The sequence below is a fragment of the Mesoplodon bidens genome, assembly GCF_964165515.1.
Source record: "Mesoplodon bidens genome assembly, chromosome: 10".
Lineage (NCBI taxonomy): Eukaryota > Metazoa > Chordata > Mammalia > Artiodactyla > Ziphiidae > Mesoplodon > Mesoplodon bidens.
In genome coordinates, this window is record NC_138172.1 from 68,665,245 (window position 1) to 68,681,423 (window position 16,179).

General features: G+C 39.0%; 1 protein-coding gene across 2 annotated transcripts in view; it reads right to left on the bottom strand.

The window, feature by feature from the left end:
• Positions 1–15,919, bottom strand: part of STK38 (serine/threonine kinase 38) — a 40,483-nt gene extending 24,564 nt beyond the window's left edge. Inside the window, exons 1-2 of one of the 2 annotated variants that reach the window (XM_081247734.1) lie at positions 15,685–15,919; positions 11,607–11,742 (exon numbers count right to left, since the gene is read on the bottom strand). In XM_081247734.1, the coding sequence (XP_081103860.1) occupies positions 11,607–11,737 (131 nt within the window). In that variant the 5' untranslated portion in view covers positions 11,738–11,742; positions 15,685–15,919. The remainder of the gene's footprint in view (positions 1–11,606; positions 11,743–15,684) is intronic. The other variant, XM_081247733.1, reaches the window with a different exon arrangement.
• Between the last annotated feature and the right edge of the window lie 260 nt (positions 15,920–16,179).

Below are 16,179 nucleotides of genomic sequence, written 5' to 3' on the forward strand. Positions count from 1 at the left end.
TGCTAAACTCCAAGAATGCATCCAAGAATGTTTTTGCTCTATATTCTCATACTGATTTGATAAAACTAAAAGAAACAAGTAAAACTTCCTTACAACCAATTCCACACAACTTTTATTTATTCGGCATAACAAATGAAAGCACATGGGCTGGAATCTCCTCTATCACTTATCAGCATTCCAGACAACAGGCAAGTTGAGCAGAGCAGGGAAGAAGTACAAGGTACACAAAGCAACAGCCTGTGGTCTAGCGCAGCTGAGGCACACACACTTGGAATGCCACACTAAGAAGGCTGGCTCTTAGTCTGTAGACCTCAGAGCTATCAGAGGCTTGTGCACTAAGGAGTGGTGTGATGAGGTTTCTATTTCAGAATGGCAGCCCGAAGTAATGAGCTGATGGACTGGCAGGGAAAGCAACTGACAAAGACGGAGGCAAACTGCAAGCTATCGTGAGTCAGATGGACAGTAAATACCTGGAACTAGGGCTGGAAACCTAGAATGAAGTGGACAGAGCTACTGCAAAGATAACCAACTGGCAGAAGGAGTCAAGGGAACAGTCTTAGAATTTCTTGTGTGGGAGGATAATGATGCCACTAACCAAGACAGGAAACACAGAGAGAGGAACATGGGAAGATAATGAGTTTTATTTTAGTCCATGAGTATTTATTGCTATAATAGTATTTAGTTAAAATGAACATTTTTATTTAATTATATTTAATTACTGTTAGAAAACATATGACAGTACAAATCCACAGGCTGAGATGATAAACAAGAATTTGTGTCCAAACTCCCAGGAAGTGAAAAGATCTACTCTGACCGTGACGGGAAGAAGAAAGCATTTGCATGGCTCCCAGTCTGCCCACTTTTCTTCTCCTAGTTCCCAGAATATTTTGGGATATGCATCTATGTGTGCATATGTATTGGAGGGAGAAGTCTGTACTATTGGCAATTTCAGGAGTGAAACTTAATTCCATCTCCATGGTTAAATAGTTGAAGTAGGGAAGAATAAGAAGAGTCAATGCATGGCAAGAACTATAAGAACTCAACCATGGTCAGCTCCTTTTGTGCCTTGAGTATCAAACACCGTCATACTTTCTGACTATATATTCTTTGAATGACCACACCAGACTGTGACAGCAGGTCCAATGTGCTATCTCACACAGCATGTGTCACAGGGACAGCCCAAATTTTAAAACTAAACTGGACAGTATTCTACAGCTCAGTTGCAAGCGTAATTAAACTGGTCTCAGTAGATAACCTGCCGGAGAGTAAAGTTAACAGAATCAACACCTTGAACACAATCAGATTCTTTTCTTCTTTTTTTTTTTGGCCGTGCCACGCGACTTACAAGATGTGAGATCTTAGTCCCCTGACCAGAGATTGAACCCAGGGCCTCAGGCAGTGAGAGCTCGGAGTCCTAACCACTGGACTGCCAGGGAATCCCCCTCAGATTCTTTCATTAGAGAAAGCATCCAGAAAAAGCCTCTATCATGCAAAATTATCCATGGTAATGATTTATTGGGACCAAGCAACAAAGATCTTGAAGAGGACGCAAAAATGGCAAACACAGTGACGTCTTACAAAAGGCTTACAAGTGGCATCCTCTGTAAGACAATACCAAGGTATTACTAACTTTGTTAGACTCACTTTGGCATTGTGATGACAAGAAAATGGCCATATTTTTGGAGATGCATACTGAAGTACGTAGGATTGAAATGACAGATGTTTGAAATTTGCTTTAAAACACAATAGCAAGAAAGAATAAAATGGAATAAATGAAACAAATTTAGCAAAGTCTTGATAATTACTGAATCTGAGGGATGACTATATGGGGGCTCATTGTATTAGTCTTTCTACGTGTATGTTTAAAAATGCCCACAATGACTGAGAAAGGCAGGGCCCTCCACCACATGTCCCTCTGGTCGCAGGGCCCGGCTAGCTAACGCTCCAGCCTTTGATGAGGCCTCTTCAGCTCAACGCCAGTGTTCCAAACCAGAACCCTGGGAGGAAGAGGCACTTTCACACACAGAGGCCACACCCAACCCCACCCAGCAAGGCTTCCGTGACCTCCATTTATTATCGTGTAAGACCATTTCCCACATGAGATGGTATGTTCTTTTGAAGGCAGGGACCACATCTGAATCCTCCTTCTCCACTAAGAATAATGCTTTGTACACAGCAACTTTTTAAGATGTATGTTGCTCAATTAAAAAAAAAAGAAAGAAAGAAAAAAGGTCGGAACATGTCACAAGGTACACACACATTCATGACTACTTCTTTTAATTAGCCCCCTTTACTACACCTAATTTAGACTCGCCTCCAAGCACAGCTTGATTCAGAGGCAGCAGGGATGGCAGGAAAAGGCTAGTCCACTCTACAAGCAAGTTGAGTAGACAGTATTTCTAATTTCTGCTGATGACACACTTAAAATAACCAGGAAAAATGGTACAGAAATAAACAGTGGGCATCTCCATGATCAAAACTGAATTCTCAAGAAATACCCTAAAAATGAATATTACACAAAATTTTAAAAATCTCAACAAATTACTTTGGTTTGACTGATATCTAGTCAGTGAATATAATTAGATAAGTCTAGACTTAACCACTTCTGGGGCCCAAATAAAACTGACAACTTGCTCACTAGTAATAATCACACATTGCAACTCAGTATCAGATCAGACTAAAAGCAAACAGTTAGGAAAACCTGGGTAAGAATATGGAAGAGAAGTAGCAGAAAATGCTGGTTCTCAGAGGGTAAAATGCAGGATAGTTCTTATTTGATTTAGGGAGAGAGCATACAATTATTGCCTATTAAATTAGGCTTTTATGGCTTTAATTAATCCACCAAAATATTATTCATAAAGAACAGAAACAATATAGAATATTTTGTAAAAAGAAATGCCAGCTGCCTCAGTTTTGATTTCAAACTGCTCAAATTATCCAAACCATTCATTTTCTATGAACAACTAGGCAATTATCAACACCTATCTCTCTTATGTGTACCTAGGATCACATAAGAGAACAGGAGAATTGCTGTTCCTGGAGAAGCTTACCACAGAGGCCACTATCGAAGGCAAAACACAGATTAAAAAAAGAATATGAACTTGCACTACTGAAGGGATTCAGTTTATCATCTATAAGTAGCTTTAATAAGCATTCTGCAACACTGTACAACGGACACTAGACTCAAGGAATTTAACTGTGTTGAAACCAATATGTAGAACTTACTGTAGTGTTTCTATGAAATAGCCCAACGTTCTCATATTCTACCTTTATACAGAAAATAATTTGCAAATGATTTTTTTCTTCTGCCTTTAGGCTTTGGTCTCATTTCCCCTGCAGTAAATCCTTTGTTCAAATATAACCCAGTGCTCTACTATAAATGGAACAGCACAAAAGCTGTATATAAGTGGGAGAAACACTAGAGATTTTAAAGGCAACAAGACAAGGCATATACGAACAAAATAAAATTTTGTATTACAACATGATCTCTTTTATTAGCCCTCAAATTTACTAGCCCAATATCTATTATTTTAAACTGCTCATCATATATTAGCCATATACCCATAATAAAATGTTTCTTTACCATCAATTGTCTCATACCATTAAAACTCTGCTTATTTATCAAGGTTCTGTGACTTTTCCCCCATAACATCAAAACACTTGAAACTCCATTTCTGACAGTTCTAATTTTAGTTTACTTACTACTGTGGTAGCACCTGCCAATCACTGTTTTTCTTTTTTTTTTTAATTTTTAATTTTTGATACAATTTTGAAAGCTTACAATCCATTTACAGTTATTACGAAATATTGGCTATATTCCCCAAGTTGTACAATATATCCTTGTAGCCTATCTTACACCCAATAGTTCATACCTCCCACTCCCCTCCCCATACTGGCCCCCCTTACTGGTAACCACTAGTTTGTTCTCTATATCTGTGAGTCTGCTTTTTTGTTGTTGTTGTTGTTGTAATTTTATTTATTTTTGGCTGCATTGGGTCTTCGTTGCTGCACGTGGGCTTTCTTTAGTTGTAGCGAGTGGGGGCTACTCTTCATTGTGGTGCGCGGGCTTCTCATTGCGGTGGCTTCTCCTTGTTGCGGAGCACAGGCTCTAGGCACATGGGCTTCAGTAGTTGTGGCCCGTGGGCTCAGTAGTTGTGGTGCACAGGCTTAGTTGCTCTGTGGAATGTGGGATCTTCTCGGACCAGGGATCGAACCCGGGTCCCCTGCATTGGCAGGTGAATTCTTAACCACTGTGCCAGGGAAGTCCTCTTTTTTTGTTATATTCACTGGTTTGTGGTATTTTTTAGATTCCACATATAAATGATATCATACAGTATTTTTCTTTCTCTGACTTATTTCATTTAGCATAATGCCTTCCAAGTCCATCCATGTTGCTGCAAATGGCAAAATTTCAAACTTGTTTATGCCTGAGTAGTATTCCATTCTGTGTGTATGTATATATGTAAATAAACCACATCTTCTTCATCCATTCATCTGTTGATGGACACTTAGGTTGCTTCCATATCTTGACAATTGTAAATGTTGCCATGAACACTGGGGTGCATTTATCTTCTCAAATTAGTGACTTTGGGGTTTTTTTCAGATAGATACCCAGGAGTAGAATTGCTGGGTCATATGGTAGTTCTATTTTTAGCTTTTTGAGAAACCTCCATACTGTTTTCCACAGTGGCTGCATCAATTTACATTCCCACAGACAGCGTATGAGGGTTCCCTTTGCTCAACATCTTCACCAACATTTGTTATTTGTATTCTTTTTGATGATAGCCATTCTGACAGGTGTGAGGTGATATCTCATTGTGGTTTTGTTTTTTTTTTTAACATCTTTATTGGAGTATAATTGCTTTACAACGGTGTGTTAGTTTCTGCTTTATAACAAAGTGAATCAGTTATACATATACATATGTCCCCATATCTCTTCCCTCTTGCGTCTCCCTCCCTCCCACCCTCCCTATCCCACCCCTCTAGGTGGTCACAAAGCACCGAGCTGATCTCCCTGTGCTATGCAGCTGCTTCCCACTAGCTATCTATTTTACGTTCGATAGTGTATGTATGTCCATGTCACTCTCTCACTTTGTCACAGCTTACCCTTAGCCCTCCCCATATCCTTAAGTCCATTCTCTAGTAGGTCTGTGACTTTATTCCTGTCTTGCCCCGAGGTTCTTCATGACCTTTCTTTTTTCTTTTCTTTTTTCTTAGATTCCATATATATGTGTTAGCATACGGTATTTCAGAAAGAGAAAAACAAATACCGTATGCTAACACATATATATGGAATCTCATTGTGGTTTTGATTTGCATTTCTCTGATGATTAGCTATGTTGAGCATCTTTTCATGTGCCTGTTGGCCATCTGCATTTCCTCTTTCAGGTGTCTGTTCAGTTCTTCTGCCCATTTTTTAATTGTGTTGTTTGATTTTTTTTTTTTTTTTTTTTTGCGGTACGCGGGCTTCTCACTGTTGTGGCCTCTCCCGTTGCAGAGCACAGGCTCCGGACACGCAGGCCCAGCAGCCATGGCTCACGGGCCCAGCCGCTCCGCAGCATGTGGGATCTTCCCGGACCGGGGCACGAACCCATGTCCCCTGCATCGGCAGGTGGACTCTCAACCACTGCGCCACCAGGGAAGCCCCTGCTGTTTGATTTTTTCATGTTGAAATATATGAGTTGTTTATATACTGTTTTTCTTTTTTAATTTTTTAGGGGTGATAAAACCTGAAATAAAATAGTCTTATCAAATTGTATCAACAAACTCAAGACCAAGTATCAACTCACGTCCAAAAAAGAGGGCACTAGAGAAATGCAAAAAATACAATGAGATACCACCCCACAACGGTAAGAATGGCCATCATCAAAAAATCTACAAACAATAAATGCTGGAGAGGTTGTAGAGAAAAGAGAACCCTTCTACACCACTGGTGGGAATGTAAATTGGTACAACCATTATGGAGAATGGTATGGAGGTTCCTTAAAAAACTAAATATAGAGCTACCATATGATCCAGCAATCCCACTCATAGGCATATATCCGGAGAAAACCATAATTCGAAAAGATACATGCACCCCAATGTCCACTGCAGCACTATTTACAATAGCCAAGACATGGAAGCAACCTAAATGTCCATCGATAGAGGAATGGATAAAGAAGATGTGGTATATAAATATACAATGGAATATTACTCAGCCATAAAAAAATAATAATGCCATTTGCAGCAATAAGGATGGACCTGGAGATTATCATGCTAAGTGAAGTCAGTCAGAGAAAGACAAACATCATATGGTATCACTTACATGCGGCATCTAATTTAAAAAATGATACAAATGAACTTATTTACAAAAACAGAAATGGACTCACAGATCTTGAAATCAAACTTATGGTTACCAAAGGGGATACGTGGGGGGGAAGTGAAAAAATCAGGAGATTGGGATTAACATATACAAACTACTATATATAAAATAGATAACCTACTGTATAGCACAGGGAACTCTACTCAATATTCTGTAATAACTTATATGGGAAAAGAATCAGAAAAAGAATGGATATACATATGTATAACTAATTCACTCTGCTGTACACCTGAAACTAACATAACATTGTAAATCAACTATACTCCAATAAAAATTTTTAAAAATAAAAAACAAAACAGCAACAAAAAAAGAGGGCGCTAAAAAGATTAACAAGGAAATACTAATTCTGAAAAGTTCAAAGTATCTACTGTTTTTTTTAATGAAAAATAATGGTGATTTGGTAACAAAAATTACAAAAACATTCTAATCCTGTTAAATATCTAACATTCTCTTTTTACTGTCTTTTGATTAATTTGGTCTTCAAGAAAAGAAAAACCATGAAAACTTTTGGAAGGTCTTTGCATCTTGAAAATCCAAAACAAAAAAAGCACTGATTTCAACCAATTTTGGGGGTGCAATCTTAGTGTAAATCAAAATATAACACTTACTAACAAAGTAGATAAAACCATGTATCATCTTGTTCCTGGAGAATGTGATACATATCAATGATGCACCACAGGGCAAAGCCAGTAGGATTAAAAACCAACTGACTGGGCTTCCCTGGTGGGACAGTGGTTAGAATCCGCCTGCCAATGCAGGTGATGCGGGTTCAAGCCCTGGTACAGGAAGATCCCACATGCCACAGAGCAACGAAGCCCATGCGCCACAACTACTGAGCCTATGCTCTAGAGCCCGTGAGCCACAACTACTGAGCCTGCGAGCCACAACTACTGAAGCCCACGCACCTAGAGCCCGTGCTCTGCAACAAGAGAAGCCACTGCAATAAGAAGCCCGCGCACCACAACGAAGAGTAGCCCCCGCTCACAACTAGAGAAAGCCCACGTGCAGCAACAAAGACCCAACGCACCCAAAAATTAATAATTAATTAATTTAAAAAAAAAAAAAACCAACTGACTATTATCAAATAAGACAAGTAACTTAATCAGAACTCATAAGCAATTGCTTTGTAACTACAATTCCAGAAGCTCTGATTTCAAGAGAGTGGCTGTATTTGAAAATAACCATCTCCAACAGGTTTCACATGCCTAGAGATAGAGTGCAAATTAATTTTTGAATTCCCCATGATCCTAACAAAGAGCACTGTACAGGCTCTTGTTTGTCCCAGTGAACAACAGCTAGCCACCACCAGGTATAAAGTATCTTGCTATTCCACATACAGAGCTGCATATTTAAGGTCAAGTCATATATCCCATTTAAATTATGATCTACACCCTCCTGCAGAAAGCTGTTGCAAAAAATCCTTATCCAAACGTTAGCACACTGAATCCAGCAACACAGCAAGAGAATAATGCATTATGACCAAGAGGGTTTACCCCGCGAACGGAAGGTTAGTTTAACATTCAAAAATCAGTTCATGTAATTCACCACAGTGAGAGAATAAAGGAGAAAAAACAGTATGATCATTTCAAAGATGCAGAAAAAGCATTTGACAAAATTCAATATCCACTCATGATAAAAACTCTCAGTCTCATAGGAACATAAAGAAACTTCCCTAACCTATGAAGAGCATCTTTGAAAAAGCTACATTATCACAACTAACAGTGAAATAGTGCTTTCCTCCTTAAATCAGGAACAAAAGATGTCTACTCCCACCACTTACATTCAACATTGTACCTGAAATCCTAGCCAATGTAAAAAGGCAAGAAAAAGAAAGAAAAGTTGTACAGATTGGAAAGGAAGGCATAAAACTCTCTATTTGGCTATGACATGATTGTTCACATAGAAAATCCTAAGGAATCTACAAAAAAGCTACTAGAATAAGTAAATTAGCAAGTCACAGGGTATAAGGTCAATATACAAAATTCAGTTATAGTTCTATATGCTAGCAGCAAACAAGTGGATCATGAAATTTTAAATATCCACTTACAATAGCATCAAAAAACTCCAAAAATACTAGGAATAAACAAACAAAAGACATGAAAGACCTCCACCTACAAAATACTGCTGAGAAAAATTAAAGACCTAACAAAATGGAGAGATAAGCCTCAGAAGATTCAATATTAAGATGTCAACTCTCCCTCAAACTGATCTACAGATTCAATACAATTACAACCATCAGGCTTTTCTGTAGAAACTGACAAGCCGATTCTAAAATTTATATGGAAATTCAAAGAACCTAGAATATCCAAAGCAATCTCGGAAAAAAACAAGAACAACAAAGTTGAGGACTTAGTTTCTGACTTCAAAACTTACCACAAAGCTACCGTGATAAGACAATCTGATACTGGCATAGGGACAGACAAATAAATCAATGAAACAGAATAAAGAGCCCAGACACAGGTACACAATTACACAGTTCTTGATTTTCAAAAGTGCCAAAGCAATCTAATGGGGAAAAGAAAATCTTTGCAACAAATAGTGCTTAAATAACTGGATATCCATAAGGAAAATCAATAAATAAATCTCAAACCCCACCTCATACCATACACACTTATTAACTCAAGATGGATCATATAAATGTAAAAACTAAATCTATAAAACTTCCAGAAGAAAACATAAAAGAATATCTTCATGACTTAGGGGTAGGCATAGGTTTCTTAGGGGTCACAGAATGCAATAACTACAAAAGAAAAAAATGCCAAATTAGATGAACAGGAAAGCCACGGACTGGGAAAACTTTGCAAAACACACCTACGACAAAGGACCAGTATCTAAGATATATAAGAAACTCCTAAAACTCAATGGTCAAAAACTTTGAAAACTCCTAAAACTCAATGGTCAAAAACTTTGAATAACACTTCACAAAGGAAAATACACAAATGGCCAAAAAAGCACATAAAGAAAAATGTTCATCATCTTTAATTGTCAGAGAAATGCAAATTAAAACAACGAGGGACTCCCCTGGTGGCGCAGTGGTTAAGAATCCGCCTGCCAATGCAGGGGACCCAGGTCCCACATGCTGCGGAGCAACTAAGCCCGTGCACCACAGCTGCTGAGCCTGCGCTCTGGAGCCCGCGCGCCTCAACAAGAGAAGCCACCTCACTGAGAGGCCCATGCACTGCAACGAAGAGTGGCCCCCACTCGCCGCAACTGGAGAAAGCCAGTGCCCAGCAATGAAGACCCAACACAACCAAAAATAAATAAATTTATTTAAAAAAAAAAGAGGAAGAGTTTAAAAATAAAATAAAACAACAATGAAATGCCACTAAGCATCCACAAGAAAAGCTAAAGTTAAAAGACTGACAACATAAATGTTAAAAAATATATATAAAGCAACTAGAACTCTCATACACTGTTGGTAATATTTTAGAAAAAGGTCTAGCAGTTTCTTATAAAACTAAACATATACTTATGTATGTTTACAAGCCAGCCATTCCACTCCTAAATATTTACCTAAGAACTGAAAACAAACGTTCACAAAAAGATCTGTACACAAATGTTCAGAGAAACTTATTCAAAACAGCCCACAACTTTAAAATGCCCAGATTTTTATCAACAAAAGAATATATAAACAAACTATGGTAGTCATAAAAGAGAATGGTACTCAGCAATATAAAGGAACAAACTATGCACACAAAAGCAACATGGATGAACCTTGAAAACATTAGGCTGAGTGCAAGATGCCTTATTCAAAAGAATCCATTATACATGTCCCATTTGTATGGAATAGACAGTATTAATCTATGGTAGAAACAAAATCACAACCGTGGCCTGGGGTTGAAGGAGAATCTCCAGGGACGGACTTTCTGGGATGATGGTAATATTCTACATCTTGATAGGGGTTTAAGTTATACAGGTGTATGTATTTGTCAAAACTCCGAAACGTACCCTTAAGGTGGTGCATTTCATTGTACACAGATTTTCCACTCTCTTAAAATATATATAGAAAACTCCATTTGTTATACAAGCAGAAATATTCAGAAGTAAAACATATAGACATCTGCAGCATACTTTGAAGTACAAGCAAAAAGTTAAGATGAATTAATGAATGGATAAAGGAATGGATAGATCGATATGTGATAAAACAACAGATGATAATAGTAGAATCTATATGATGTCTGTATGGGTATTCACTATAATTCTTTCAACTTTTCTGTACTTCTGAATATTTTCATAATAAAATATTGGGAAAAAAATTTAATTATGAGTTACTACATGGATAGTGCACACTAGATCAGTAACAATAGTTGCTACTGTAATAGGGAAGAACTTTTTGTATTCTATTACAAGTTAATCACTAAAGGGATGTTGCCTATAAGCTTAAATTATACATAAATGCCCATCTCTGGGAAACCAGGTAATGAGCATTAAGCTAAAATACCTTTGTTTAGTTCACAGGAAACATCCTGACCAGGCCCACCTGTGAATGAATGACTGCAGAGAGGGAGAAATTAACACAACGCCTCTGGAGGTTGATTGGAACCAGGAAATGTTTGACTTTACTCCCTTCCCTTTTAGTACAAAAGGAGCCTCAGGCAAAATGGTTCTTTAGGGGCAAACCACCTTCTCGGTTTGCTGGCTTTCTGGATAAAGTCGCTATTTCTTGCCTCAACAACTCGTCTCTCGATTTATTGGCCTGTCATGCAGCCAGCAGTATGAGATTGGAGTCGGTAACGCTACTACCCCATTAACTATGTGATTACTGTGTGAAGCACTTTGGTGGGTACTCATATATGTTATATCTAATCCCCACAGCAATCCTGCAAGGCAAGTACTAGTATCCCCATTTTCCAGATGGGACAGCTGATACGCAGGAAGACTTAAGAACTTGTTCCAACCTCATACAGCTACTAAATGGTAAAGGCAGGATTCTAAAGCCAGATCCGGCTCCATAAGGTTTGCTCTTTCCATTACATCACACTGCCTTCACAATGAACTCTTAAGGTTTTGGCCCAATTAATTTTTTTATACTACCATGAAATTTTATGTTATTGACTAGCAGTAGAAATAAGTGGGTTAATAGCAAGGGCTTTGGAAATCAGTGACACTGTCACTCCACTGTACTCGAATAGGCCGTAACACGGCTGCTGCTATTCTTGTCTCCTTTCAACCATATTATGAATGTGATTTACGATACTAGACATGGATGCCAAAACCATGACACAATTTTCTCAAAATTCTTTACCTCATTTCTCGTTCTTCATGTTGAGCGATAAGGTTGCTATAAAAATTCTCCAGTGTCACTTTGGTCATTGTCACCCTTTCCTTTGTGTGATTACTCATGGCCGAGCAAGGTGTTGAGCCTGTCATTGCCATGGCTGCTAGAAACAACAAAAAAAAAAGGTATCAGTTTTGGAGTTAGAATCCACCAATTATGCACTCTCTTACCCTATTGGTAGGAATGTAAATTGACCCAAGTTTTCTGGAGGACAAACAATATATAACAAAAAACAAACAGAATACTTGGTGAAAATAAGTATACATTAATGTTTTTTGACCCGGAAATATCATCCCTAGGTATAAGGCCTAGAGAAACTGTCACACAGGCTCTTAAGGGAACATGCACAAGGATGTGCATTACAGAGGATGTTCACTATGCCATCATCTGTGTTATGAGAAGTTGGAGGCAATTCAGTAAGCAAATCATAAATAAAATGTTGTGGATGCATACAAAGAAATACCGTACAACAGTCAGAAGCCAATCTACCTGTATCTAAAAGCAACATGAATATATCTTTAAAGCATAGTGTTGCATTTTTTAAAAAGAAGAGAACAAGATTACAATACCAGATACATATATTAAGAATATATAATAACATAGACAGTACAATTCTTTGCCATCCAGGAATCTATCTTGAAGAAATCAAAGACCCATAAGGATTCATACACAAGGGGATTCAATGCAGCATTGTAATGACAAAGAAAAACTAGAAGTAACTTGAATAACCAACAACAGAACTGATTAAATTATGGAAAAGTCCTACAATGAAATTAATATGCAGACAATTAAAATATGCTCAAATGTTTAATGTCAGGGAAAATATTTCCAGTTTAAGTGAAAAAGAATAGGTTAAAAAACAGAATGTATACCATTTTATGTGTTTACTGTATATGCACAGAATTATTAGAAATATATATCAAAATGTTATTAGTGGCCTAACTCTAGGCAGTGAGAATACAATAGATCATTTTATTCTTGTTTGTGTTTTCCACATTTTCTATATTTTCTTCAATGAGTGTGTACTATTACCATTAAGTTACCAAGAACTTTTAAATTTACAATTTCTATAGTTTAAAAAAAAATCTATGACTAAAATCTTCATCTACAGGTATATATGTACTGTGACATGGCTTATGGTTATTCGATAGACGTTTACCATCTAGTTGAATTGACAAGTTAAAACAAAGACCTATGATGGAAACAATATTACAAAAGAAAAAACCTGAATCATAATTTTAGTGATGGAAGATACCTTAAAAACAAGAGATCCTAACCTCCTAGTTTTACATATTTGAAAACCGATACCAGCAAGGTTTAAATAGCTTACAGAACATTTTTCCCGCCAAATTTAAACCTCATTTGCCCTAAATATTTTTTGCCAACCTACATTGTCACACCTCGCCAAATTGTTCACCAACCTTGACTCGCTCCAGCATTGGCAATAATACTCAATATTTTATCCTTATCATGCCTTCCTCCTACAGGACCTGCCTCTAAGTCTATATTTTCATCCCAATATGAAGCTGAGTAAAAATCAGGAGGGGCCAAGGGCCATTTTCAAGGACTTTTAAATTGTTTTGTAGATTAAACTTAGGCTTTTAAGGAATGTGCAAACACTAAGAAAATAGGCTTAACATTAAGCAATTTTATAAAAAGATACTCAGGGAAAATCACAAAGAATACTGTCATCAGAGAAAAAAGATTCAAAATCAAGGCTCTACTTCAAAGTCAAACATTTTGATTCATGATGCGCCAAAATGATCAGTAATCACAAATTCAAGATATTGAACTCATCTCTACCTTACTATAAAACGTTACTTTTTATGGGAAAGTTTCTGCTAACACCAAAGCAAACTCAAATGTTTTTAGGCTATCAGTAGAATTTTTTTTAAAAACCTCTGTTTGGTTTATGAAGCTCGGGTGTGGTTCCTTATTTGTCAGCCTGTACCCCCTCCACCCACAATGAAAACCACATGTACTTTAAGTTTGGTGAAGAAATTTTAAAAGCAGATTTAAAAACAAGTCTGAAGCGAGAGAGCCCTTAGTACTCCTTTGTCTGAAAATTTCTGGAGAATGTCTCTGTTTCTCTCTCGTCATATATATATATATATATATATATATATATATATTTACATTTTAACAAATGAAATTATTTCCACATAAAAATACGGCTAGAGAGTGTTTAAGACAAACAGCGCCTTCCATATAATAGGCAATTAGTAAACATAAGTTGAGCAAGTTAATGATTTTCAGGTGTCAACAAAGGTAAAGAACAAAATTACATGTACATTGATGGGTATATAAAAACTGGGGCACAAACGTTTTGACCCATTTAAGTCACTACCATGACTTCCTAACCTTTGTAACAGATCAACAGGAGATTAAGTCCACTCAAAGAAACACATACAGCAGGCCAACAATGTTCTAGCTGAATGGTTTCCAACCTTCATACAGTCTCTGATGTAATGGCAAAGGTTGCACTGTCCTTCCCTTTGATGATTCTTCAAACCTCCTCCCCCTCCTCTTCCTCCGCTCATAAAAGCGTTAGCCTAATTCTAATAACCTTTCATCAAAAGTTACAATTACTAGTGCCCTACAGCAATTTATAGGTTTACTGGGCCAACCAAGTACTTTACAGGGCTTTACCTAAAGCTTTTGACAATTCAAGCCTTCTTGCCCTGACCTATAGGCCACAGGAGGCCTTTGCCCTATTTGTTTCATTCTCCAACTCAGAATTAGGAAATAATAGGTACGTAAGAAATTCTTAAAAGTTAAAAAAAATTAACAAAAGAATGTGATCCTCATAAGTCAGGGCAAACGTTAAAAGGAGATCAAATGAAAACTACTGTTATATTCAATCTAGATAGTTATGCATGGTTAGCTGATTGACTTTAAAATGGTACCCTGTTAACTCCATAAATACCCCCTTTTCTCACCAAAATTCTTTATTTCCTTGTGACTGACAACTCAATATTTGGACAATTCAACACTGGGGCTGAGACTATTCCTTAAGAATTACATATCTAATTTCTCCTACTGAACTGTAAGCCACTGGAGAGCAATATCCTTCCCCATATCATGCACAGTGCTATGCATAGTTAAGTACCTTATAAAAGATCTGCTAGGAAAATACTGGTCTCTTATGTCCATTACCCGGAGCTGAAAAAATATATATGTATGATTGGGGTAGGGTTAGGACATGGAATGGTTTTCTATACAGAGTTGGATAGAGCTGTTCTCCTCGTCTTATGAAGAAGCTGCCATCTAACGCTTGGGTTATTGTGGCGGTGGTTGTTTTGTGCTTAGGGAAACCACATCCACTGCCTGGCTAATTCTAAGTCAGAGCCAAAGGGAGCTGAAAGGGAGAGGAAGCACGGGGCTTCTTCACTCCAGCCTTCCTCTGTACACTTCAAAAAGAACAAGTTCCTCTTTGTGTCGTTTAGTCAACTGGGAGATCTGGTCTCTCTACTGGCCGTTCTGCATGCTTTCTCTAAGTCCTTCTGCACAGACTTTGCTCCAAGTTCTTACTGACATTTCCTCTCCACTCATCTTAAAAGAAGTGTCTTCACTAAATTTCCGTGTGGTTTAGAGTCAGCTTCTCTGAAGGCCAGTACCCTAAGACTGACCATCAGGAAGGGGGAAGACGCAAAGGTACCAACATCTCTGCCTCACACAACACCTCTCAGGTTCTTAGAAAAAAGACAAGGAGGTGAACATTCCTAACGACCGACATCCCGGAGAGTACTGAGCGGTGGCAGGGAGCAGACAAAGCAGGCAACACGGAAAGAAAGCCTGGCTCCCCGCCCCAACTGCACACGAAGACAGAGAGGACGGGGTGGGGAGCCTGGGACTGGGAAAACATGCAGAGGACCGACAAGGAGCCTCTGGAAGCCAGGAGGAGGGGGCCTGTCAGCAGGGGCCGAAAGGGCAGGGCTGGAAACAGGACGCCGGCGGGAAGGGGAAAACCCCAAAAAGAGTCGGGGGAAGAGGAGAGAAGGGAAAAGCCAGGGATGGACGAAGACAACAGCAGCTAGACACTCACCAGAGCCCCAGGGAAGGCAGGGCTGGGGGCGGCCGACAGCCGCAAACGCCGGTCGGGCCAGCGGTCTCGACGTGCGGAGAAGCGAAACCCCAGCACCAGCAGCCAGCCGACCAGAGGAGGGGACGCAACGCGTGAGGGGCTCTGTGGTAGGCGCCGAGGGGCGGTTGCGGGTGCGAACAACAGGAAGCGCCCCAACTGCCGGAAAAGACGGCGAGCTGAGGGGCCAAGGCGGACCGGTCCCTCACGGCGCAGACTGCTGCCGCGGCGGCCAGGGCCCCAGACTGCGCAAGCGTTACTTCCCCGTGAAGCGGTGGGGATTTCAGGTCTGCGCGTGCGCGGCCCCGCCCCTCCTCGCCTTATTCCAGCAGGAGAGGCTGTGTTGAGCGCGGAAGTGTGAGGTGTGGAGCCTTCTGGGGGTGGGCGGAGCTGGGCTCGGGGGAGGGTGTTTTTATTTTTATTTTGAAATAATTATAAGCTCACAAAAAGTTGCAAAAT